This window comes from Camelus bactrianus, chromosome 30 (assembly GCF_048773025.1).
Source record: "Camelus bactrianus isolate YW-2024 breed Bactrian camel chromosome 30, ASM4877302v1, whole genome shotgun sequence".
Classification (NCBI taxonomy): Eukaryota; Metazoa; Chordata; class Mammalia; order Artiodactyla; family Camelidae; genus Camelus; species Camelus bactrianus.
In genome coordinates, this window is record NC_133568.1 from 10841195 (window position 1) to 10868368 (window position 27174).

Sequence of the window (27174 nt, forward strand, 5' to 3'; positions counted from 1 at the left end):
TTATTATTATACTTTATTTCTCATGTTCAATCTGGTTTGCAGGAGTTACTCTGCCAGATCAATCACTGTCTCTAATTATATATAATCAGCCATTACATTTGCATGGTACCCAAGTGCTTTATGTACTATGGAATTTTTCTACATTTTTTAATGAAACCAGTATCCTAAGACTCATCAACATAATCAAGATACTTTGCTGTAACATAACCTTTGCGTGTATCTTGGTACATATGCACGTGTATGTCATATAGATAGCTAGTAAAACTTAAGGTGTTGGGATATACATGTGCCCAAATTGGGCAGAAATGACAATGAGTTTACCAAAGGACTTGTAACAGTTTAAAACCCTACACGCAGTTCCACACCCTAGCCAAGTTAAGGTGTCATCATCCTTACTGATTTTATTCACCCAGGTAGGAGTACACTGGTACCTCCTTGTGGTTTTAATTTGCAACTCCCTTATTACTAAGTTTTTAAAACACTTTTTAATATGTTTATTGACAATATCACCGGACATTAGGTAACGAAAACTCTAACCAAAATGAGATACCCGAATGTATTTCACGGACAACTAGGTCCACGGCGGATGATGCCATGTAGAGAACTCTGTAGAAATATTTGACTTACTCATTTTTACTATTACATATGGAAAGGAAAAGGACAAAAATAAACAGATCAACAAGAAAGTCAGACTCCAGAGGAAAAAACCAATTTGTTTAAATACTTGAATTAGACATGTCATCTAGAATATCCTGAAATCCTCATGGAACCTACTTGAATATGAACTGAACCTAATGCCTTCCCAAAGTTACCATCCCTGTTTTGGCAGTCAGTAAATTTTAATTTTAATGCAAAATCCTGTGCTAAACTTAAAGTTACTTCATTACCAAGTACAGTAATACAAAAGTACAGAAAACAACATAATAAAAAGTATAGCCACCTTGGAATTTTGTCAAATCTTAACATTTTTGTCAGATATGCTTCAAAGTTTTGTGTGATGACTTGTACTTTTGTTTTTGCTCCTGTTTAAGTGAATGGAATATCACAGAGCTTGGGGACACCTCACTGTGTACCCCTCCCCATTTTCATTCTCCCTTCTTACTCTGACATAGCCAGCATCCTGTTTTATTTTGCAGGTACTAAACATTTTCAGTATTATAAACAGTGCTGTACATGACCATCAGTAAGCATGTCCTCTCTATGTAAATGTGCAAGAGTCTTCCTAGACAACCTTGGAGTGAAATGCTGATTTGTGGAGTATATACAGCTTCAATTTTACCCATATTTCTTAAAACTAAACACAAACACACCTGTCTTACAACCCAAAACTTCTATTTGTAGGTATATGCCCAAAAAGATGAGTGCATATGTCCATCAAAATAGATGTTCAAAAATGCACACAGCGGCTTTAGCAAAAACAGCCCCAACGCAGAAAAAAAAAAAAAAAAATCCACCAAGAAGAGAATGAATAAACATACTGTAGCATAGTCATAAAATGGAATAGCACCTAGCAATAGAAAAGAACTAATGATGGAGTTTAACATGAGTGAATTTCAGCAATACTATGTTGAGTGAAAAAAGACAAAATAAAAGAGAACACACTGATTTCATTTCCTAATACCCAGCGATGTATTTCTCACGTACTTTTCCTGTGTACTTTTCATATCTTCTTTCATGAAGTATTTTTCCAAATTTATCCCCATTGTTTTAAATTATATTTTTATGTTAAACTAATTGTATTTTAAGAAACATGCAGAGTGATCCCACGTACTCTACTTATTTCCCCCTAGCAACAGCTGTAATTCAAGGAGAGACAAAACTTTTCTATTAGGAGTGAAGTCAGAATAGTAGTTAACTCTGGCTGGTGTGAGGTATTGACAAGAATAAGGCAAAACTCTGGTTGGTGTGAGGTATTGACAAGAATAAGTCTTCTATTATGCCAGAAATGTTCAACAACTTGACGTGGGTAGTAGTAACACTGGTATATACACATACATATACGCAGAAACTCATAAATTGTACCTTTCAAATTTGTGCACTTTCTAGTTTATATTTCAATTTTAAAATGTTTTTAAAAAATCACATTTTTTAAATTCTTTATCAGAAGAAATACAAATTTTTTTTTTAAACTATGTTGGTGCAAATGTTTTCTCTCATGGTAGTTTACTAAACACAAGAATCAAAAAGTTTCTATTTTATCCTCTTTCTACAGTGTCAAGATTCCTTAAACCTTGGTTGAATGATGGTTACACTATACAAAAGGCAAAAATAGTTTCAATGAAACAGTAGAGAAGAGTAAAGATGACTCGAAAGCCCTATTGAAGACAAGAAGAAAAGAAAGTGTTTGTATCCACGGAACAGTGAAACCCTTAGCCCTGTCCCCCACCAAACCCCCACACTAGACTGGAAGAATCCTTTCTGAGAAACTGATCACCCCAAAAGAAAAGGCCTACAGAGAGTAGGATGCCCAGAGAAATAAGACTATGTAGAGCACATTATATTGATTAAGTCCTGCCCACACACAGAATTTCCAATCAACATTTTAGTGTGTGCTCCTAAATACAAACAAATAAGCAAGAATCACCACACATCTGAGGAAAGCCCCAATGCGGACTAAGACTGGAGCCAAAGAAAAAAATGAGATGGAGAAAATATGCTATATGTTTTAATAGCTTTAGAGGGGATTCTCGGTTCTGTTGAAGCATTGCAAGTTGCATTAGTGATTGGTACATGAATATAAAACAGGGCAATGATGTGCTAGAGAAAATTTAAAACATGTACAAGAAAGGAAATGCAATTATCACACACCCCATCTGAGCTAAGAATAAGTTAACAAAATCATAATAATGTAAAAGCTGAGTTAACCAAAAATGATAAGATGAAAGGAGGAAAAAGTCTACATATTGGAAAGGGATCTGGGAATTTCAGAGGAAACATGCAAGATGAGCAGGAAGGAGAGCTAATGACTTACATTTCAGCTTAGGAAGAGAACAGTTAATATATCTAAATCTGAAAATTAAGAAATAACAATATAGGTATGTTATTTATAAACATGGACAGAGCTGAAAGCATTTGTCTTTGGGGAGTGCAAATCAGGGATGGGGCAGACATGGGGCCTTGCTATTTTTCATTAAAAGCTAGTACTTCTATGTAAGTTTTAAAACTATGTGCATGTGTTACTTGATACAAAGAAAATACCAAAGAGGAAGATAAAATCAGTTTGGGAATGGAACTCACCAACAGGACTGAAATGTAAACAGCTGACTTACATTATTTTTTAAAATATAAATAATTTTTCAGTCTTCTCTTTATTCCCTATTCTCTCACTCATTTTATATAAAAAGGAGCAAACCTGCTGGACAATTTCTGCCACAACTAAAAAGTGGAAATGGAGAGGAAAAATGAACTCAGTGCAGTTAAAAACATTTCTATCAATCACTACGGAAACCACTTTCAGTTTTTATAATAGCTCATAGTCATTCAGGGAAAAAAAAAAACAAAGCACCACTTCATAAATCTGAAGACAGACACACCATCTCTAAGTCAGGTCCCTGCAGAAACAACTACCAGAGGGAAGAGAAGGAAGGGCACTAAGGGTAGCAAACCTTACAGAGTGACATCTCTGTTCTACAGCTCGGAAACTCTCACCACAGTAAAGGCAACTTACCACTTCGTGAATGGATCTGTTGAAGCCATCATCTTCTGTGAGGATCAACAATATTATAAGAGCCATATACACATGGTGTGAATTTCTTTCTTCCACATGATACAGAATCTCAAGAATTGGTAAAACCTAGCAAATAAAAATTTTAATTTACTATTTCACTTTATTATAAAACCAATGTTTTAAACCTCTGTGTTTTATTACGTACCCTTCGCTTTAATTTCATAGTTGGATATTTCTTTAGAGGGAAAAATCCCCACACAAACCAGTCTGTGATTGAGAAGTACTTTCCGTATGTATAGCTAAGGTACCAGCAGAGAAAATCATCCCCCTCTGTGAAGATCTGCTGCCACGGTAAGCCTGGGTTTACAGAGACCATTTAGGCTCATTCATGGTCAATACCTGACACTGAATAGAGGCAAGTGGGCCTCCAGCCTGGCAGGAACCTACACGATGAAGCGCTCTTAGAAACACTGTAATTACGTCAAACACCATCTGTTTAACAGCAAAGATTGTGGAATAAAACTACTGTTAACAACTACAAAATCAGCACAGTAAATTTCCAACCAGTAACTTATTTTTTAATCATTGCCTCAACAAACCATAGAAGAAAGACAAGGACATGGAAGGACATCAGTTAAGACATATAAAAGTAACCTATGCAAGAAATTAAAAACAAAACAAATATACAAACCCCGCCGCACCCCTTCCCACAGAAAGAATCCCAAAATAAAATCTTTTAACTTTTCCCTGTTAAGTCATCATATACAGACTGTTCTTCTGCATGATCTTATGTACCAACATCCTTACCATAAACAAGCCTTCCTTTACAAGCTTTTAGTCACATAATAAGCAGTAAACTGTTACACTCAATTTTGCTATTTAAGCCAATGTTTTTTCCCACATCACATTTTTTTTAGTGTCACTTTGACATGGAATATGCTCTTCAAATAAATTCTAATATTCCATGTTTACTCATTATTTTCATCTTTTTTTTTCATTATTTTCATCTTTAATGCTGAAAAAATAGCCACCAAATTCCTGGTGAATTCTATCTATCACCCTGTAAAAACTGATGCAGCAGGGACATTCCTGATGCCACCAGCAAGCTGCTGGCTAGTTTAGAGATGTTCAGAGTTTTATTAATGCATGAATAGGCCAATGTATCAATATATTATATGTTTCAAGTATAATATTAACACCTTACTGAAGTAGCTTACTTTTCATAGAAACATTTTTGTTTACACATTAGTTATAATGGAAATCAATGATTGCCCACAGGTGTTTTTATCTATGAGCAAAAATATGGAACTAGTTTCACTCACACAGTGAAGGATAAAGTGCATTTATGTGATGTCTGGCAGTGGTATCTTAAAATAACTGTAACACTCCAGGAATTGAATTCAGACAGCCTTATAGTCTAAGCCCGTTGAAGGGATTGGACACTTGGGAAACTGAGTTGAAAAATCACCCTTCCTTCTAGCCACGCTCCTCAGGAATATGCTGCAACTGTGACAGGCTACTTGAACATGGTGGGCGGGCACTTGGCAGCAGAAAGGAATCAAGAGGGTATGAAAATTTTCCTGAGATTGGCAGCCAGTGCTTCTTGCAGGACTTGGTCCAGGCTGAATCATGGGCAGTGGGTGGCTTTTAAGGACTAAAAGGACAGGGAAGCCTGTCGTGCTGCTGTGTTCCCCTGCTCTGCTCTGTGACACCATCTCTACGCGCACTGTCTCCTACACTGTGAAACTACACCTCTGCCTCTGTCTGGTGGCATCTCCCCATCAATCTCTCGACCATCACCTCTGCAACCTGTCAAACACAAAGCCTCTTGGGAAAATAAAATACTCTTCAGAATATTATAAAATAAAGAAACCATGTTTAGTATGCTACTTACAAGATTTTCCATATCTGTGCGAGCCAACACGTATGTTCTAATATTACTGTTCTGATGGAGCAATGTATACAAAAGGAGAGTTGCTTGATCAGATGTCTGTTGTTCACACAGGGCCATGTACAAACTGTTAAAGTTAATCTGGAAAGCATGTGGAATTGATGAGGGGAAAGGACTGGTATCTGGAATATAGAAAACACAAAAATTTTAAAATATTATGTCAGTATTTTCTAGACTGTGCCTTATATAAATAATAAAAACACCATTAATTAATACAGTTCAATTGTCATTAATTCTGTGTAAGTTGCTATGTTTCAGATTCAAAATTTCTATTTATACTGTAAATTTTACCTTAAAAAGAACTAAGCTACTATAAAACATGACTACAGTTTGATAACATGGTATTTATAATTGAAATCTGCTAAGAAAGCAGAACTGAAATGTTTTCATACACACACACACAAAAACCCCAAAAACAAAAGAAACAAAACCTCCAAGCTAACCTAAACTGGGACACTTCACTTCTCTGTACTATCACCACACCTTTCCAATGAATATAGATATAAGAGTAAAAGCCGTGTAACAGTGACTTATTTTTTTTAAAAACCAAATATAAAAAAAACTAAACTAAGTCATGACTTCATTACTACTTTTGCATTAATATAGCTGGATTAAATCACCAATAAAAATATGAGCTTAAATAAACACAGCTATGGGCCTAGGCAAAAGGCCTTCAAATACATACAATTTGACCACGACACTGAGATCTGTTTTGTCACCAAAACTAAATGACCACCAGTCCTGAATAAAAATATCCAGAGATAAACAAAATTCTCTTATAAGATAGAGGTAAAAAGAAAAAACTGCCTTGAAGCTAAGTTAATTTTTTTTTCAAATGAATGATCATGGCTGAAGTAGTCACCAATGTCATTCCCTCATTTATGAAGAAAACGGCTAGGAATACAACATATAATTTATGTAGTTTTTTTTCATCTTTTCTTTTCTTTCCTTTTTTTTTTTTTTTTTTGGTGGGGCGGTAATTAACAACTATCAGAAAACTTCTATAACATTTTTGTTTAAAGGAGAACCTAAAACTAATTGACTACAACTGCTAAGAAACTTTTTTTTTTTAAGTAGAAACACTGGAATGATGAAAAGCATAAATTACAATCTATGTAGGGAACATTTTTGATATTCCAAAACTGACATAGCCCCTTTCCTAAAGTTTACTGGATTTGCTTAAAAACTGAAGCAAGCAAGGTTAGGAAGTCAAAATAAGAGGTAAAGATAGGTCAACTGACATAGAGAAAATTAGTCTCATCAGATAAAACACCGGAACATAGCAGCACAAAGAGCTGGTATTTCCTGCTTTAATATTACCAGAAGCCATGCTCTTATGGAGAAGAAATGTGTGCCAACAAAATCTTTGCTAGCACAGTTCCATTCCTCTCAGATGTTCCTTTCTGACCTTTACATTTGTGAAAAGAATGCATCTAAAAAATGTCTGCTACTTTACTACGAAGTGCCCTCACTTTTCCTTCCACATTTAGAACATAGGTTACTTTTTTAATCCAACACTGTATTTTTGACACTTAGAAAAATAATTATTTTCTGAGACTGACTTCATCTTTTTGCAAGGGATGGCAAAAGGAAATGCTGGATGTATCTGGAGTAGGCAAATTTTACAGAATCTACAGAAGACTCAGTGGAGGAAGATTCTAGACACACTATACCTCTTCACAATGGAAGAAGCACATATTCACCAACCTGTACTATACATGACTCCAAATGAAATTCGTATATATCCACAACATCTATACATGACTAGCTAGTAAGTGCTGTGAAACGGTCATTATACTGATGGCTTTATGTCTATTACCCCTTATTTGACCCATACAACAACCACGCCATTACTCTGACCATTTTACAATGGATGAAACAGGCTTAGAGAGATTAAGTAACTGAGTAAAACACAGATCAGCTTCTGTTGTTTTCACTGCATTATACTATTTCTTACAATTGTAGCAATAATTTAGTGAGGCTGTCCTATGATAAATGCTCATTTAATTCTTACAAGAACCCTCTGAGGTAGAGGTTATAATCCTCGCTTCACAAATAAGGAAACTAGTATTTAAAGAATAAAATCTGGGATATGAACCCAGGTCAATCTAACCCTGGAGTCAGTGTTCTAAATCACTGTATTACATATCCTCCCAAAACATGACCATCCCAAGAAGATCCAAACTTAGTATCATTTGGCCAGAGCAGCACAGGTAACAACAGCAGATATCAAGTTCTGAGCTCCTGCTACACTGAGAAATATGGGCTAGTCATTTTAAAACCTTCCCTTGTTTGGGACTTATACAAATACTATTAGGTGATAGTATGTCCATTTTAACAGAAAAAGCCATCGAGGCTTACTGAGATGACACAAGCTGTGAGAGGACTCACAGCTCTGAAGTGACAGAAGTACGGCATGAACTCAGGTCAGCTTGACTCCAAAACTTAACCCTTAAGCCACACTGCCACCAAGAAGAGTATAGGAATGAGAAGATAAAATACTATTAGATCCATAAGTTTTCATTTCTTATGTATCAAATTGTTTTAGAGACTCATATTCCCCTGCAAATAATACTGTGAGAATTGGCAAAGCCACGGCTAACTGGCACGCTCATCCACTGTGTGCAAGACATGTTTATTAGAACAGCTCGGGAAAGGAAGAAAGTAAAGAGCACCAGAAGCCTTAAAAATGTTCCTATCCAATAACCGCACTTCTTACCCATCTTAATTATATTAGTGTTGGATGTATCTGGAAAATCTAGGTACCATATTAATCTTGCTTTTAGAGTGTAACCGTTTGATAAGTGATCACTGTTTCCACATGGCACTATCTGCCCAGACTCTACTTCAGGGGCTGGCAAATTACAGCCCACAGGCGGCCCACCACCTGTTTTGGAAAGAAAGTTCTACTGGAACCCAGCCATGCTCATTTGCTTATGTACTACCTATGCTGCTTTTGTGCTACAGAGGCAGATAAGAGGTGGTGACAGAGACCACATGGCCCTGCAAAGCCACCTGCCCCTCTGCAGAAAAGTGTGCTGAGTTCTGCTCTTATTTTTAGTTCTATAAAACTCTACCTGGAATATAGGCTTTAAATAAAAAATTTCAAACAACTTATCATTTCAAGTTTTCCAATTAATTCCTCTCCCTAATAGGTGGGGCAGGTGGATCCAAATTCAGCACATGCTGGCTTGGTTATCTCTGAAAGAACTGTAAACATAAACATAAATATAAAATAAAGAACCAGAGCCCTCCTAAGACACACTTGATCTTCCTGAGAATAGGGACGTAAAATTTAAGTTTTACTCTTTAATCAATATGAAAATACACAATTTGACAGTCCCCTTCACAACTGAAAGAAAATAAACAATATGGAGTAAACAATACCCTCTTTCCTCATTAGAAAGAATATTCAGAGAAAAAAAAATACCACAAACCTTGCGTATTCTTAAAGGACATGATGGCCTGCCTGTAGGGGTTTGGGGCGTCTGCAGCATCGGTCAGGTTGGCCAGCACCAGCAGAAGCAGGAGACTCTGATTGGCCAGCGGGGAAGAAAGTTCTGGAGCGGCAGCCGCTTTGTTGCCCACGCCACCCAGTGTGAAGACAGTCCAGAGTCCAGCTTGAGAAGAAAACACACAGTTCAGATGTGCTGGGACTAGCAAGAGGAATCTATTTCGGTGCAAAATTCTACACTTTCTCATATTTTAAAGTTTGAAATAACACTCTTTTTCAATTATGCAAGTTAAACAAGTCCATAATTTGGAAATTCTCAGGCCCAAGACTATAAACTGTTTAAAGACTATCATTCCTTATTCCCACAATTCCACTTCCCGTAAGTAATCAAAATAACATTTACTTTCTTACATATCTTTCCTGATTTTTCTTTACATATGAAAACACATACATATTTATAAGAAAATTTCATGTACAACTTTATACCAATATATTTGAAAACCTAAGCAAAATATTAAAATATCCAGGAAAATGCAAAATATCAAAATTGGCCAAAGAAGATGAACTCCTGAGTGGATAAATAACCTCAGAAGAATGGAAACAAGAGTCAAGGAGCTAACCTTAAAAACAAACCAAGTCCAGATTTTTTTTTTACAAATAAGTCTACCAAACCCTCAAAGTACAGATAATTCTCATATCATACATGCAGTTCCGAAGTACAGAACCCAAATCCTATCTATAGGACTCATTTGACAAGGCCAGAAAAATTTCCTTGATATAGAAACTGAGTAAATAATGCATTTAAAACAAAAGAGAGAAATGAATAGAGATTCTGAGATAACCTAAATCAAACAGAAGCTGGTGAACTCCTGTAGAAAAGTTTGTTATAAGAATAAATGAATCATGATCAAGAAGGTTTTGTCTCTGAAATGCAAGAATCATTCACCATTTAAAAAAAAAACCTATTATTTCTCTTCATTTAAAAAATATGGAAGAAAACAAAATGTGGTCACTTCAATATATGCCAATTTTTTAAAAAATTAAACTTAAAACCTATTCTTAATTAAAAGAAGAAAAAATCTTACAAACTAGAAATGGAAAGAAATCTCTTAGGCTTCTAAAGTCTATCTAATAAGAAATCCACAATGGTCAAACATTGGAAGGACTCCCATTAATCAGCACTGTACTATGGGAGCTCCAAACAGAAGCATTAAGGCAAGGGGGAAAAAAAAGATCAAAAAAAAATTTGTTATTTGCAAGCAATACTGCACTGTCCAATACAGTAGCCACTAGCCACTGTGGATACTGAGCACTTGAAATGTAGCTAGTCCAAAGTGCACTGTGCTCCAAGTATAAAACACACAGTGAATTCTGAAGACTTAATATAAAAAAAGTTAAAATCTCTCACTATTTTTTAATATCAATTACATGTTGAAATTATGACATTTTGGATACACTGCATTAAAGTGTATTATTAAAATAAATTTCACCTGTTTCTTTTTACTTTTTAAATATGACTACCAGAAAATTTTAAATTATATATGTGGTTTGCACCTATGACTCCCATTATAGTTCTACTGGACAGAGCTACTCAAGAACATCAAGAGAATCAACTGACATACTATTAGGACTAATAGATTTTGTTACAATTCTACAGCTAAAAAAATCAACATATAAAAAATCAAAACCCTGTCTATATATAAGCAATAATATTAGAAAGTCCGATCACAAGAGCAACAAATCCAATAAAATATTCAGGAAGAAACACAGAAGAAAGGTGTAAGACGTTCAGGCAGACAACCATAGAACTTGAGACTGAAGGTCATATGAGATCTGAATTAATAAAAAGGTACAACAAATTTCGGGACAAAAAGACTCAATACCACAAAACTGCCTCTAAGTTAATCTAAAACTCAGTATAATCACTGTCAAAATACCAAGAAGAATTTATGTAATATTTTATAATATAGTGTAAATAAATTGTTGCTGGATATGAAAATACATAAGAAAAAACTTTTGAGGACTAATCTGAGGAGAAATCCTCCCAATCAAACAGCAAAATTTTTATAAAGCTATAGTCATTGAAAATTGTGATATGGAAGCAGACTAGACCAATAGTTCAATGGGACAGAAATGGCTTCAGAAACAAACCAACATGAGTTTGAGAACTGATCTTATGATATGGATAGTATTCCACATCAGTGAGAAAAAAATTCTATAAATGTCTTTGGGACAATAAAATTTAATCATTTCCCAGAATTTAATTATAGAAGTGTATGTATGAATCTTGAATTGAGAAAACATTATGCAAGAAAAAATTCAAGATGTAAAGAATAATAATGAGTACTTAAAATTTAAATACTTTTATGTGGTGAAATATATCATTAACAAGACAAGTGAGAAAGGAGGGAAGAAATTAGCAACATATAAACCAGAAAGACTATTTTTTTAAAAAGACCTCCTGCAAATCAGGAGGAGAAAGAAAGCTAATACCCAAAATAAACATGGACAACAGAATCCAAAGCAATAAAGATGAAATCAATTAATATGATAATGAGATCATCCTTGAGAACAGAAATATGTTAAGATACATAATACCTCGTATTGGTATAGAAAATTACTAACAATAACGAGATCAAAGTGGTACCAGAGTTTGGGAAGATATTTGGCAGTTCTCACTGAAATGCACATTCCCATCAATATAGCATTTTTTTTCTTATACTAGAAGATACTTGAACAGTTATACAGAGATGCATATATAGGAATTTTTATTGTAATATTACGTATGATTATTAGATAATAAAAACAAAGCAGATGCTCACCAGCAGCAAAACGTTACATAAGCTACAGTTAATCTATACTCAGGAATATAATATAAAGAGGCAGATATCTGTTTATTAACAAGGAAATCTCTCTAAGGTATACTGCTAAGTAAAAAAGGCAAGTTGCATAAAAATGGACGTAAGAATTTAAAAAACCAAAGCCATATATGTATGTGTATGTGTGGGTTTTTGTATATAAATATATTTTTTTAAAAAAAAAAACAGGAAGAACAAAATACATATCATATTGGTAACAGAAATTACCTCTGGTGTGGGATTCATGGAGGACTTTTGCTTTTTTGTATAGTTAAATTATTTGCAATTGGAATATACTCATTTATTTCATTAAAAATAAATGTAAAATAATAAAATTAAAATAATAGAACAAGAGGGGAGGGTATAGCTCAAGTGGTAGAGCACATGCTTAGCATGCACAAGGTCCTGGGTTCAATCCCCAGTACCTCCTCCAAAAAATAAATAAACCTAATTACCTCCCCCACCAAAGTAAATAAATAAATAAAATAATAAAAATAACAGAGCAAAATAGACCCCATCAGTATAAAATTATGTAGGATACTGAAAAAAACCTCACCAGTATATCATGAACTAAAAAAGCAAATCATAAAACAGTATATATACACAAAAATGCCCCATTTGGTTTTTTAACAGCTGTAAATATACCTATCTATGCATATTAATGCACTACATGTACCTGGAGGTGCACTGCTGACATTGGTTACCTCTGATTGTGGAGAACAGGAGGGGTAAAGGTGGCTTAAAGGAGTCTCCCGTTGTGTTAAGGGTTTACTGTTTGACTCTTTTACAACATAGATATATTCAAGTATAACTTAAGCAATTAAACAACAATAAGGAAGGAAGTGAGGGAAGAAAGAAAATTCCTGGTCGCCAACCCCAGAAAGTGTGATGTAATACACATTCGGGCTAGGGACACAGCCAAATTATTTTTATTTTTAGAAAGCACCTCCTAGTCATTCTGGATAGTTAACCACCAATGTGTTAACACTGGTTAGATCTGAGACAGTGGCCCTGGGTATGATCTTCCCATCTCTGCACACATCTAATTTTTTCATTACCAATTACAATAGGCAGATGCCATTTTCACAAGAACATCTTTGTTAAGGAAATTAAATGTTTTTTTAAAGAAATTTAAAATGGACAGCAAAATAAGCAAAACTGATTAATTTTTATTTTGTCTGCACTAATATAGGCAGATACTTTTTATTTCTTCTTTATACTACGAACAGTTCAGTGGGAACGTGTTCACTTCTAGTATTTCGTCCATTTTTTACTGAACACACGATATAAAATTATGTCACAGACATCCTATCAATATACCATTTCTTACAGAATTGTAATCCTCAAACTTTTTCTGTGACTTATTGGAATGATTCTATTATTAACTCTTAAGAAGCTGTTATTTGAAATGAGTCATGTGTATGAAACATACATTGTGGGGAATACAGTCATTAACTATGTAATATCTTTGTATGGTGACCAAGATCATAACTGGACTTACTGTGCTGATCATTTTGAAATGTATAGAAATACTAAATCACTACATGTTGTGTAACAGGAATTAACATAGTGTTGTAGGTCAATTATACTTCAAACACAAATAAACAAGAAAACTCACAGAAAAACAGATCAGATTTATGGTTCCCCGAGGCAGGATGGTGATGGAGGGAAGGGCACAGGGAATTGGATGAAGGCAGCCGAAAGGTACAAACTTCCAGTTATAAGATAACTAAGTACAAGATGATAAATATAATTAAAACTACTATATGTTATATGTGAATTGTTAAGAGTATAACCTAAGAGTTCTCATCACAAGGAAAAACTTTTTTTTTTCTATTTCCTTAATTTTGTACCTGTATGGGATGATGGATGTTCACTAAACTTATTGCGGTAATCATTTCATGATGTAAGTAAGTCAACCATTATGCTGTACACCTTAAACTCAAACAGTGCTGTATGTCAATTATAACTCAATAAACCTGGAAGAAAAAAGAAGCTGTTTGGAAGTGGGGATAAATAGCCCTCCTGCTCAAGTTTCAGAGGTCCCTAGAGGAGTATACCGGAAAACATCAAAGCACACCACGTACCTGGTCTAAACCTTCAGTGTAGGTACAAGCAAACGTGAGACCCAGCACAAGAAATTGGCAGGAAGGATTTTTTTTTATAATGTAGGAAAGATTTTAAGATAATTGAGGAAGACAGGAAAAATCTGGATACATAGATAAAATTGATCACCTAATAAGTGATCACTACACATCACAAATTTATTCAAAACAGTGTTCATGATATAGCTGGGAAACTTGAGGCCTTTAATAAGAAAATCAAAATTATATAAGAAAGTACAACCAGTAGCCAAGTACTATGTGCTTTGGGATTGATTTGTTGTTTATCTTAACATTTTTAAACATTTCCAGTCACTTCCTTCCACACACAGTATGATGATAACTGCCTACCCCTATATCTACCACTGTGTGTTCTAGGACCGCAAGCAAAGAAAAACACAATTAGAAAGTTCAATCTGCAACAAAAATAATCAGAAAATGCTCTCCGAGGTAAAATGTAAGTGTTTTTGTTGGATTTTCCTTACAGCTAGCTGCACATCTTCACTATTAAAAGAAATAAGAGTTGACTGTCACTGGACAAATTTCCCAAACAAAATTTTGATTCTCTTTTAACAGAACTTCAACTTTCTCTTTTTTTTTTTTTCACTCCCTTCAAGTTTTTCCAAGAGGGCGGCAAAGCTGCTTCTAATGTCAGACAAATGAACATTCTATTGAGAGGCGATCCCACCCCACTCCCACCCAACACACAGCTCTCCTTCCTTTCTCTGGTAAGTATCACTGCTATGTGGCCTGTCCTTATAGGGAGAAGCAGGGCAGCCTGCCACTGCCTACATTGCAGTTTAAACTGGCCCATGATATTGGACCAGAATTCTTCCAAAAGTTCATTTCTTTTTGCTGATCCAAGCCTCTGATCTATGACCCAAGAATCTTAGTGGAACTGCATTTTCCTGTTGGCAAAAAAAAGTTCCTCTCCACCAGAAAAATAAGGGAAAGTTACAGTATATTTCCTTCTGTTCTAAAAACCAAATTAAGGATGGTCTTCAAAGTTTCTCAATTGTATCCCTCAGGTCCTCCAAGTAAAGGTTTAAAATTAAATTCATCTAACTAAAACTAAAAAAGTACTGAAATTAACTTAAAGAACAAATCTAGTGTTGACGATTAAACTTTGTTAAAGTACTGATTCAAGATCATTTATCTTTAATGATTAAAATGTGAGAAAAATATAAAGTATGACAAACTGAAACATTAATAAAACAAAGAAAAACTCTCATTTAAAAACATTTGAACTCAAAAGTAAACATTAAGACAATGAAATTCAGGTAAATTACTGCTTTTTAAAAATACTACTAAAGATGCCACTTGTCAAACTATAATTGATTTCTTATATATAAAAAATATATTATAAAACACTAATTAGTCAAGCAGAATTGTACAAAAATATATGATACTACACTACACTGTCATCCCATAGTTATAAAAATCTGCTAAAAAGGTCTTATTACTATATTTTGAACCTGTAATATTATAACAAAACAGATATCATAAAGGGATTAAGGAGAAAGCAGGTCAGCTATTACAAATACTTAGAAAATTCTGCTAGAGACAACACAGATACAATCAGTCAATAAATAGGCAGTGAGTGCCTAATTAGGGCTAGGATATATATGCCAGGTAGCAAAAATACAAAGAAGGAAAAATCATACTTTGTTTTTTGAGGAGGTTAGCAGAAAGGGGAAACAAATATTCAAACCAATTTTAACTGCCATAATAATCCAACAAACATACCTAACTCTTAAAACATTAATGCTTTCCCTATATAAGTGTAGTGAAATAAGGGAAGACAGTTTCACCCATAAAGCTACCGAACATCCATTCCAGGGTAAACACTGGGGCAGAACAACTGCCTGACCCCAATATCATGTTTTCTTTCTTCCTTTTGATTAATAAAATGCCCTGGGATTTAGCTGGGCAAAACTACATTTCCCAATCTTTCCTGCAGCAAACTATGGCCATATGACTAAATTCCAGTCAATGGGATGTGACCGGGAGCAGCACATGCAAGTTTTAGGTTACATCATTAAAAGGAAACTATTTTCTCTTTGAATCCTCACCATTCCCATGGCCTAGAACCCAGGTATGATGGTGGGCAGACAGATTTGACTTTGTGCATGAAGATACTACAAAGAGAATGGTAAAACAAAACAGAAGGAACTCTGGTTGACCGGAGGAAGCAAATCTGTCTACACCCCTGGACTAGCTTAGACTCTTATGTGACAGAAATGTAAACTATTAAAAAGCCAAACCAATATCCTAATGCAATTATGTATTATAAAGTTCCAGAATATTATTGCTTGGTTAGAGACCTTTTTTTAAAAAAACAAACAATAATTTTAAAAAATTCTTTGCACATCAAAAAAATTTTAACTTTTTACAATAATTATAGATTCATATGCTCTTGTAAAAAAATGTACTCTTATCCAATTTCCTCTAATGATAACATCTTACAAAACCATAGTACTATATCACAACCAGGATATTGACACTGATACCATCAAAATACAGAACAATTCCATTACCAGTTAGGAACATCTGTATGGGAAAAATATTTGATGATCACTTAACTTCTTTGAAGTTGACTTCTTTTAAGGGTCACATACCAGCCACAGAGGAAACCCACTATCCCCAACTATGTACTAGCTGCCTGGGCACTTACATATACTCAATTCATCATTTAGCAAGGTACTGCTACAGATTAGGCCAAGTGCAAGAAACTGGTCTAGACACTCAGAAACCCAAAGACAATGAGGCCCTGTCCATGGAGTTTACAGTTTGAAAGACAAATGGACATGAAACAGAGAAGCAAATAAATAAACTGCAATGAATTTGCAGAAGAGAAAAAGAACATTACCTAAATGTCAGGGTGATTCTTGAAGAAAAAATAGTTCAGAAATAGCTCAGAAATCAATGAACAGAACTGACCATTGGTTTATATACTTTTTACAAGTTTACAAGTCAACCAAAGAAGCCATTCTACTACCTCCCATTTTTAAAAAATTTTCTTTTATTTCTTTTTCCTATTTTCTTTCTTGCTTATACTCAGCTGTTCTAATATATGAAGCAAAAAAAAAAAAAAAAAAAACCTGCTCTCACAGCACTTTGATTACAGCTCTCTCCAGCACTGTATTTACCATAGTCTGACTTTGATTACACTTATGTATGTAACATACGCACAAATCTTCCTGTGGATTCCTTGATGGAAAAGAGCTACATCTTTTTCATGTTTTATATTCCTTAGAGGGCTCCAACTTACAAACTTAATTTGTTCCTTTACTTCAACTTCACTTTGCTTTCTCACTTCAGTTACTCACCAAAGGATAAGGCAAAGTGCAAGAAACTGGATTAAAAGTGTACAATACAGATTTTATATTCGGTATTTTAAAAGGATATAAATAATATAGATTTTATACTTGTTATTTAAAGGAAAAGCATGCTATTTTTAAAGTTCTAAACACAGGTGTCAAAACTTGGCTTTCTTCCTATATTTTAAATTATAGTATTTTAATGCTGATGAGGGTACAAGGAGACAGGTATTTTCAGACACCTGTGGTAGGGCTGTATATGGGTACCATCTTTATGAAGGACAATCAAGCAATGTGCATTACAAGCATTAACAATATGCAAATTATCTGGCCTAGCAAATCCAATCTACAATTTATTCTAAACAATGAATACAAAGATCAAATTAAAGAGCTAACCATCTTAAAACTCAGTCTAAACATACACACCTAAAAATCAAATAAGAGGGAACTGACTGAATTAACTGTGACATATTCATCAACAAAATAGAAAATCAAGCCCATGGTTAGAAATCCAGGCATCTCACCCAGAATGTCAACAAGGTTAACATTTTCCCAGTAGAATGTCACCTAGTTTTTAATATCTAAACTCCCTAGAATATATCACTCAGTTTAATCCTTTTCAACTAATGTTTATAAAATAATCTTTTATATTTATATCTCCAAAACTCAAAACACTTTAAGCAAAATAATGTATTGGGGGAGAGGGGAGATCAAGTTTCATTACAAAGATCATTGGTATGCCAGAACTGAGGAACTATATTCAATATCTTGTAACAAACTATAATGAAAAAGAGTATGTATAACTGAATCACTTTGCTGTACACTAGAAACTAACACAGCATTGTAAACTATACTTCAAAGTAAAGAAAAGTAGATGAACGTCTTAGAAATTGCCAATAACTAAGAAGACATCTTAGTGTCATGCCCTGTGTGTGCCATTCTCTACCACCTGGCACACATACTAAACGTGTTTCCATAAGACCTTTCACACTGAGCCCATGATTTTGCCAAAGGTTATATAATAAGAGGCAAAAGTTGAAAACGTTTTAAAGAGTGAGGGAAAATGACTAAATGGAAGAGAATAGATTACTATTTACAAAACAACCCTTTGTTAATCATCATGTTGATCAGGAAGCCATGTTTTAAGTGTTTTACATAAAAACACACTAGTTTGTTAAACATAGGCATTTACTGTGCTTTAGAACACTGGTTAGATGTTTTGGGTTATTATATACAATTTAAAAATTTTTAAATGGTAAATAGGTTCCAGATCGGTATTTTTAGCAGAATGTCTGATTTCCATGAATAGATTACTGATATTAAGTGGTAGACGTTTGCACTGTGCAACTGTTTTGGAGAGCCAGTAGTTAGGGTTTGACTACAAAGGAACATGAGGGGACTTTTTAAGGTGATGGAAATGTTCAAAATCTTGGTTACATTGGTTTTTACACGACATAATTGTACATACTTGTTAAAACCAATAGAAAGTTAAAAAAAAAAACAAACAAGGTAAATTTTACTGTATATAAATTATATCTCAATAAACATGACTTTATCCTTTCCCTCTCCAAAAACATGTTGGCGTGGATGTGGAGCAGGTGGAACTCTCATATACTCCACACTGAGAGTATAAATTGGTGAAAATCATTTGGAAAATGTTTAATTTTAACCACTATAATTGAATGACGCACAACTAGGCCCTGGCAATTCCCCTAATTACTATACCCAACAAAATGCTTACATATGGACAAAGACATGTACAAAAATGTACACAGCAGCACTATTTTAACAGCCAAAAGTTGGAAATAATCAAATACACATTGCAGTATAAAGGATAAATAAAGTGTGGCCTAGTTTTAAGATGGAATAACATATAATAATAAAAATGAGCAACCTATGCTTCATGCAAAAATATGAGTGAATTTTACAAATAAAAGAAGGAAAACACAAAAGAATACTTAGCATATGATTCCATCTATATAAATTTCAAAACTGGTTTAGAGTGCTGTCATCTGTAGTCAGAACAGTGGTTTCCTCTGCAGTTGGGAGAGGAGAGTAATTAGGAGAGTGTGAGAGAGGTTTCTGGGGTGCTGGAGTTACTGGATCTGACTCGTAATTACATGTATGTTCATTCACTTTATGATAATGAACTGAGCTCCACACTAATTGTACACTTCTCTGTCTGTTTTAAATTACAAGGTTTACCACTAAGAAAAAACAGTATGCATCCCTTTTTGTAAGATGTATATACTATGGTACTCAGAGTGGTTATCTCTGATTACCGGAACTAAAGGTGATCTGTTGTTCTCATTAGAATGCTTTGATTTCTAAAATGATAATGTAAGAGAAACCATAAAATTTGAAAAAAGTTTACATAATATCTTTAGAACAATATTTCTTAAAAGAAATATATTAAAATATCAGTCTATTAAGGAAAATATACCCTAGTTGATATTATATCTTTATTAAAAGGCACAGTCCTCAAGCACCTCTCTATGTAACCAAACTATATGTTAAGAAAACATTTTTTAGCAATTATTTTTTCCATTTTAAAATGAATATAAAACAGCAACAAACACAATCTTGAATCACAGCCAGTCGTACTATAGTGCTAGAAAAGGGGAAGGGTGGGAAGGTCACTAATATTTTCACTTTTTTACATGTGTTTACATTTAAAGCACTCAAGATATCTGGTGACTGCTAGTTCCTAAAACAGCTCTGCGTCAAATTCAATTTTCATAACATAAAACAACATGATATTACTACCCCCAGCCTGTCTCCCAAAAGGAATGCTTTGACCATCTCAAAAAAGAAAAAAACACACCATAAAAGAACTGAAGAAAATGTTTTAAAAACTCATAGCACAGTAAAACATTTTATCCACCTTTGTAGTTTGAAATCTGTCAGAATCTCTGATTTATAATCCAGCATAATATAAGCCATATGAAACTTTTAAAATTCTTATTCCTTTAATTTAAGGATAAAAAATAGAACTATTAAGGAAAAACTGAAAAAAAAATCCACTGAAGTAATTCAATATTTATGAAGATGGCACCTGTTTTCAAAAAGGAAAAGCAATGAAAAGTAACAGAATTAATTTGTCTATGTAAAACTCTAGAATCACACATTCCTAAAATAAACATTTGTGAGAACCTAAGATAAGCCAGGTACTACATTAAAGTGAAAAGTATAAAGGGAAACAAAATGACTAAGAGACCTAGTATCCTCTGAAATAAATCCAATCTCATACCCACATGAAAAGGCATTAGATAAGTTAACTGCAATCCATGCAATAAGAAAGGGGTACTGTCCCTTTGTACTCAGAGGACAGACGGCCCTTTCCTTGAACAAGCCCATAACTGGCTCCCCAAAAACTTCATTCCATCTGTCCCAAGGTTGACTCCTAAAGCAGTGTTTCCAAAAATGTGCACGGACCACTGATGAAGTGAGAGATAGTTAAGCATGGCACTTTTTAAAAATCTTCAAGAGTTACGTATACTAGAAGTAGATGTAACTAGGATGTCAATCTCACGATTTTCAAGGACTTTACCATGTAATATAAGGATACAGTAAATAAAATGCTTACATTTTTGAAAAAAGTGAAGTAAGTAAACTGGAATTCAAGCTGTACTCAGATAAGACAAAAGTCATGGTGCTTGCACAGATGTGGGCAAAGTTGGGGAAATATTCCTACAGGAAAACAAGACAAGTCCTCACATCACAGCTCTGAGCATCTGGCAGTGTACACATCCACAGGAATGCCCCTCTTCAAATCAAAAAAGCCCTGTTCCCACAACATTTTCCCATGATATGTGGTCTCTAACCCCGCAACACCCTGGCCACCCTTCCATCTGCTGGCAATGAGGTATCCTCAACAAAACATAAAATTTAGGTACGTATGTTAATGACAGAAGAGAAATGTAAGTACCTTTCAACAAGCTTTAACCAAATACAACCATTCACTCCTCCTTCAGCTGAGGAAATTCAAAAATGCAGTATGTCACCCCTGTGAAAATTACAGGGCCTTGTTAGGTCTAGAATTTTTCCGGTTACTACAAACCTCTTCTGCCTCCTACACGTGGCTGTATGACTGCATAGCCCTGCCTTGAGTGACTGTCTTCCCTGCTAGACCGGATTTCTTGAGATGAGGGTCTTCCTTTCTTCACCACAGTTTGATTCTTTTGTACCTCGATGATGTAATTTTTGTATTACACTAAATAGGAAAATGAGTAATTTTTCATTCTGCATTTCTGCAGACTTTTACTTTTACATAAAAAGTAAAAATATTCATATGAAATTGTTTACTTTCTCCAAATAAAAATCAGGATTAAAGACTGAATTCCGAAAGAGATTTTGTCAAAAACTTCCTACATTAACACTACTCAAAAACATAAAAACTCAAAAACATAAATAATAAATGTATTAACTTAAATAATATCAAACCAAAAAGAATCAATTTGGAATCTACAAATAAGTTTTGAATAGTAAATCTTAGACTGAGTGCCTCCATTAGCATTCAACTTCCACTTGTGTAAGAGTAAATATAAAGCAAATGACTGTATAAAGTATGTAGCACAGATTTATTCCCATGTTCAGTAATAGTCGTTTTTTCCCTATAGGTCTCCAGCTGTTACTTTTCTGGGAATTAAAAGCTGAGAATCTGTGAGTAACTACTCTTTCGTCGAAAGTGACATTCAAGGAAAGATGGGAATTATTTCTTCCAAAACTCTGACCATTTTAGTTTTAAAATGAATTTTTGAATGCCTTAAAGGCAGCGATAGCAACACCATCTACCATTAAGGACACAAAGAGTAAGGGGCTCAGGGGGCACTAGGAAACTAGAATCTAAGAAATGAGAGGACATCCGAAAATATTTGGAAAAGAGGATTCCAAATTAGTGAGCCCAGAAAGTTCCCAAGACATAAATGAACAGCAAATGAAAGTTTTGGGTACTAAATATGGGATATGCACACAAGAATGAACACTGTAGATCAAATGGTTGGAAAGTACTCATGAGATTGAAGAACTATTCCCAGAACATCCAATACAACCCAACAAGCAGTTAACAGACACACACTAATATTAGTAGTCTCCAAAGTGGGGGAAGAAAGAAACCATTAGAACTTTGTGTTTCATCTAAGAAATATGAAGACACTAAGCCTTAGCAGTATGCATTATCCAGACTGGCACTGGTGCCCACACTCAGGCCACCTGCTGGGAAGTCACATGCCATGCCAGGTACCCTGAACGAAGAGTGTGGGTCCTGCCCGCAACACGGTGACAGAGGCACTGGCTCCTTCCTTCTTTTGCAGCATAATAAGACAGACAGTGGTTTCGTGTGCTTAACTGTATTATCTAGGCTTAACTAAACTGAGTCTCATAAAAATCTACTTTAAAAATAATGGAACCACAAAACTGTTTTAAACTTTCTGGAAAAGAAATCACAGATAGAAAAAAAAATCTGTATTAAAGATTCAAGTACAAGCAAACAGTAGAACCAACCCCTCTAATCTCTATGTCAACTCAGTCATTTTTGTGAGCTCAAAACAAAGACAATGTTCATCAGATCTCTGAAGAAAACTGCCTTCATCCATTACCAACACTCTCTGAAGGGCAGATTTATAGGCACCATTATTAACAATGAACATGGCTATAAATATACACTGTTCCTTGAGACATTAAATAATGATGCCTGAAGCCATTGTGATTAGCAATTGAGTTTAAAAGCTCATCCAGATAACTATAAATAATAATTTTTGTAATATCAAGAATTTTCCTGTATTGGTAATAAACTCAATTGTAAATACTCAAGAATTTTCAATTAATCTTATCTTTTGGAAAATGTCGATTTGAAGATAACTCATAACATACATATTAGCATAACAATGCATTATATAATTTAGAAATCAATTCCCTTAAATCAGGGGGCTTCTTTAAAAGGTTATATTGATGGAATGTAGAATCAATAAAGTGTGAAGACTACAATATTCAAGGGACTGTTGAAGGGAGAGGCAGTGAAAGAAAAGAGAAGAAAAAGAGCAGCTTCTGCCATTTAACAGTGATCTATACAAATTACCACATTTAAATCTCACCAATTCACACATAAAGAAATTAAACTCAGAGAGGCTAGGTTCCTCACTCACATAAGAGCTAAGCAGATTTGCACCCACGTGCCCTGAATCTAAAACAGATGCTCTCACCCACTACCCAGACTGCCTCTTGGGCTCCAAAACAGTAAAGGAGGACCATGGCCTCAGCGAGGTGGCATGCCAAGTTTAAAACTTATCACAGATCAGGTCTTCAGCACCTGAGATGCAACAGGCCTAAATTCAACCTATGTGCCATAAGGAATAGTACTGTATTCTGTGGTTTACAATAGTCTGGCCCAGAATTATCTTGCCAGACAGACTTCTCTCCCACTTTCCAACCTCATCCATAGAACCCTACATGCTTCTGGTTTTTTTCTTTTTGTTTGGATTGCTCTTTTGGCTCTACTACCTTCTGTTCATCTTGGTACTGTATCTGCCTTTCTTTATTTCCCCCTAAGGAACCATCCCTCCTAGGCATTTTGCCCCTTTCTTACAGTGAATAAACATTTACTAAATTGTCTCTTTGGCAGGCGTGCTGAGGTTCTTCAATGAATAAAGTGTTTTCAATATATTCAAGGTGCTCATAATTCTCAGAAGGGAGACAGGCAGGAATGTCTTTATAATACAACGTCCTGAGACTTCTACAGAGTCCTGTGGGGAAGAGAGAGGACTAGCTTTGCTAGGGCACTCCAGGAGAGCTTCCCAAAGAAGGCCGCCTGTCACCTGGGCTGTGAGGGCGAGTGACAGATCTATAGGAGGAGAGGAGGAAGGCATTTCAGTGCATGAATGGTATCAGACAAAGCGTGGGTGTACCAGGAGCTCCAGCTGGAGGCGCTGAGTGAGGGAAGACTAGGAAGAGAGGGCAGTGTGTGAGTGTGAGGGCTCGGCCTGCAAGATGGTGCTTCTCAAGGCCGCTCCACTGCCCATTCTGAAGGACCACAGACAGACCAAGAATTCAAGTCCTTTCTGATGATTTTACAAATAAGTAACATACAATCATATACGGTTTATTTTCAGTTCTACCTATGATTAACACTTACCTATTAACTCACTAAATCAGTGATGGGATATTGTATTTTCATTAACTCAGAAAAAAAACAATTACTAGACTTTAGAGGAGATCCTAATAACTAAGTCTCCTATCAAAAAGTCCAGCTGCTGTGCAATGTATGTTTGTGCTGCAAAGCTCCCCGTGAAAACATACGTGCGCATGCAGACACGTGTCACAGGGGTCTGAAACTCCTGCTATTTGGGAGAAGGATGCTCTCTCATTAAAGCAGTACCCATTTTGTTTTGAATTGGTCATGGTATTCAACTGATGCATTTCAAGCTATTTAAGTTATAAATTTCTGTTAAATTAGCTTCAGAATGATCGACTAAGATGACTGTGGGTTCTCTAGTTAACCCTACACAATACAGCGATGCATAACTGTTGAGACCACACTACTCAGGGCCCTTCCCCTACCAGGATACATCCAAACAGCAGGATATAAGGGAAGTTCACAGAGCTCTGAATCTTTCAGGATACTTCCTCTTCAGGCCATGAGGCCAAAAGCCTCACCATAACAAACTGTCAAAAGCTGTAATTAGAAATTATTACCTGCCTTCCCCTAAAGGGTCATCAGGGCTAATTATAACTATGCCTTATATCCCTGTTTACCTTGATTAGCAAAGAGACCTAAAGCTGCATCATACCCTGGCCCAAGGCCATGGGGCTCAGTACATCCCCTAAACTAACACAGTCCCCTAAAGCACTCCCCATCCCAACCATTCTACTGCGCCCTCTGGAACTCAAGTGTTTCATCAGAAAAAAAAATCACCAATATTTTCAAGCTCAACTTCTTTGCTCCTGATCTAACATAAAACCTGGATGTCTCCTGAGGACAGTTCTTCCTTGGAAGCCTTTTTAAGTGGTGACTTTCTTGTTCTCTCTCCACAACCCATGGACCACAGAGAAGCACTACAGCTCCCAAACCACTTGTCCTGACATCCCAGCTCCCCTGACACACCCCATCAGACTGCACTGCACTATGTTCTTGCTGCAGTCATCTGCGGACATCATGTCACTCCTGCTCGCTTGCTAATAATTTGAGCACCTGGTTCACTCACTGTCTTTCGCTCTACAGTACTCCAGTCCTCATTTTTAAAATATCAACATACTCATAGTTAGGCCATCCAAAAATACGGTCTTTATCTGCTTGTTCACGTCCTCTAACTTACCTCAACTACCCATTTCCACGGTCACACCCTCGTTACACATTCTCTTTACTAGCAACTGCACTATTTTGAGTTCATACATTCCACTCTCTGAATACCACCTCTCAGCTTTCCAGGCCATTGCTTATAGTACCCAACTCAATTTTTGACCTAGCTGGCTCTCTCTACCACTTTTTCATTGTCCGTCACCTCCCCTGAGTCCTCACTTCCCTCTTAACCCAGCTAGGATTCAGTGGATCAGCACCAGGATCACTCCCTTTTACTCTCCTTCTCAACTCCCTCACTCCCCTCCGTTCTTCCACCATGCCTGCCAATCAAAACGCCAGCCTTGATTAAATCCAATTCTCCACCTACTCCATGATCCAGAGCAGCTATGCATAACTGAAGAACAACATACAACCATTCCAATTGCTATAAAGTTCATTCCCATATATTTCAAGTGGGCCCTCAGCTCCACCCAGCAATCTTACTATGTTTCTCTAGTCCCCTAAGGCAATTAACTCTCCTACAGTTCTCTCTCTTTCAACTTCCAACACCAATCCCCAATCTTCATGCTTAGCTGACTCTCAAAACAGTCTGTCAGGAACTACCTTGTCTTTCCACTGTAAAATCCACAAACCCATCAGCATCAAATGCGCATATTCCGCTTCTATTCCTGTTATAAAGAAGTGAAATATGTCTTCTCCTACCTTTGGGAATAGCAATTTCTCCATCTCTAACAGAACAGAAGTTCTATGAGTGCAGGCATTTAATAATATTTAAAGAACTGAAATGAGTCATTCCTATCACAGTGTATAAACATGCTGTGCCATTTCTCAGCCAAAAGCACAAAAAAATAAACCTGCTCTAGAACCCATGTCCCCTTCTAGTTGCTGCCTTATTTTTCTGCCTATACTCTGACTCCTACTATTCTCCCCACAACCCATGCTAATTAGCTTCCAAAACACCATTCCACCTAAATGATCCTTGACAAAGTAACCAACATCTTACGAGATTCCAGCAGTCAATTTTAAGGTCTCTCCTTAATCAAAAGTTCTCTTAAATCTGCACAGGGCTGTACACTTAAGATTTTGTACTTTACTGAACCTATGTTATAACTCAAGCATTAGAAAACTTCAGTGAAAGGATTTCATAGATCAGATACAATTGGAAAGAGAACTAGTGAACTGGAAGATAAAATGTGAAGAAATTACTTGGCATTCAGAGAGATAAATGGAATTCTGAGAAAGAGAGGCAAAGACTATGAAGACAACAGAAATCTCAGAAGTAAAAAGAACAGCAGAGACGTAACACGACAAGACAAAACTGTCGATCACAAAAGCTACCAGAAAGAAGAGATTTAATGATCTCCAGCATCACCCACAAGGTCACAAAACTAGCAGGCTTAAATCCAGGTTTCAGGCTTTTTACAATATATCACACCACTCAGGGAAGGGAGAAAGAAAAATCCAGTTAGCTAAGAAACTCCATTAGGCTCAAATCCTCATACACATACTGTTTCTCCAACAGGTATGTA

At 35.6% G+C, this 27174-nt stretch overlaps 1 protein-coding gene across 5 annotated transcripts in view; it reads right to left on the bottom strand.

Moving 5' to 3' along the window:
- Positions 1–27174, bottom strand: part of DYM (dymeclin) — a 308671-nt gene that overhangs the window by 189976 nt on the left and 91521 nt on the right. For all 5 annotated transcript variants that reach the window (XM_074355333.1, XM_074355335.1, XM_074355332.1 and 2 more), the window contains 3 exons: positions 9056–9238; positions 5562–5740; positions 3668–3793 (listed from right to left, as the gene is read on the bottom strand). In XM_074355333.1, the coding sequence (XP_074211434.1) occupies positions 3668–3793; positions 5562–5740; positions 9056–9238 (488 nt within the window). The remainder of the gene's footprint in view (positions 1–3667; positions 3794–5561; positions 5741–9055; positions 9239–27174) is intronic.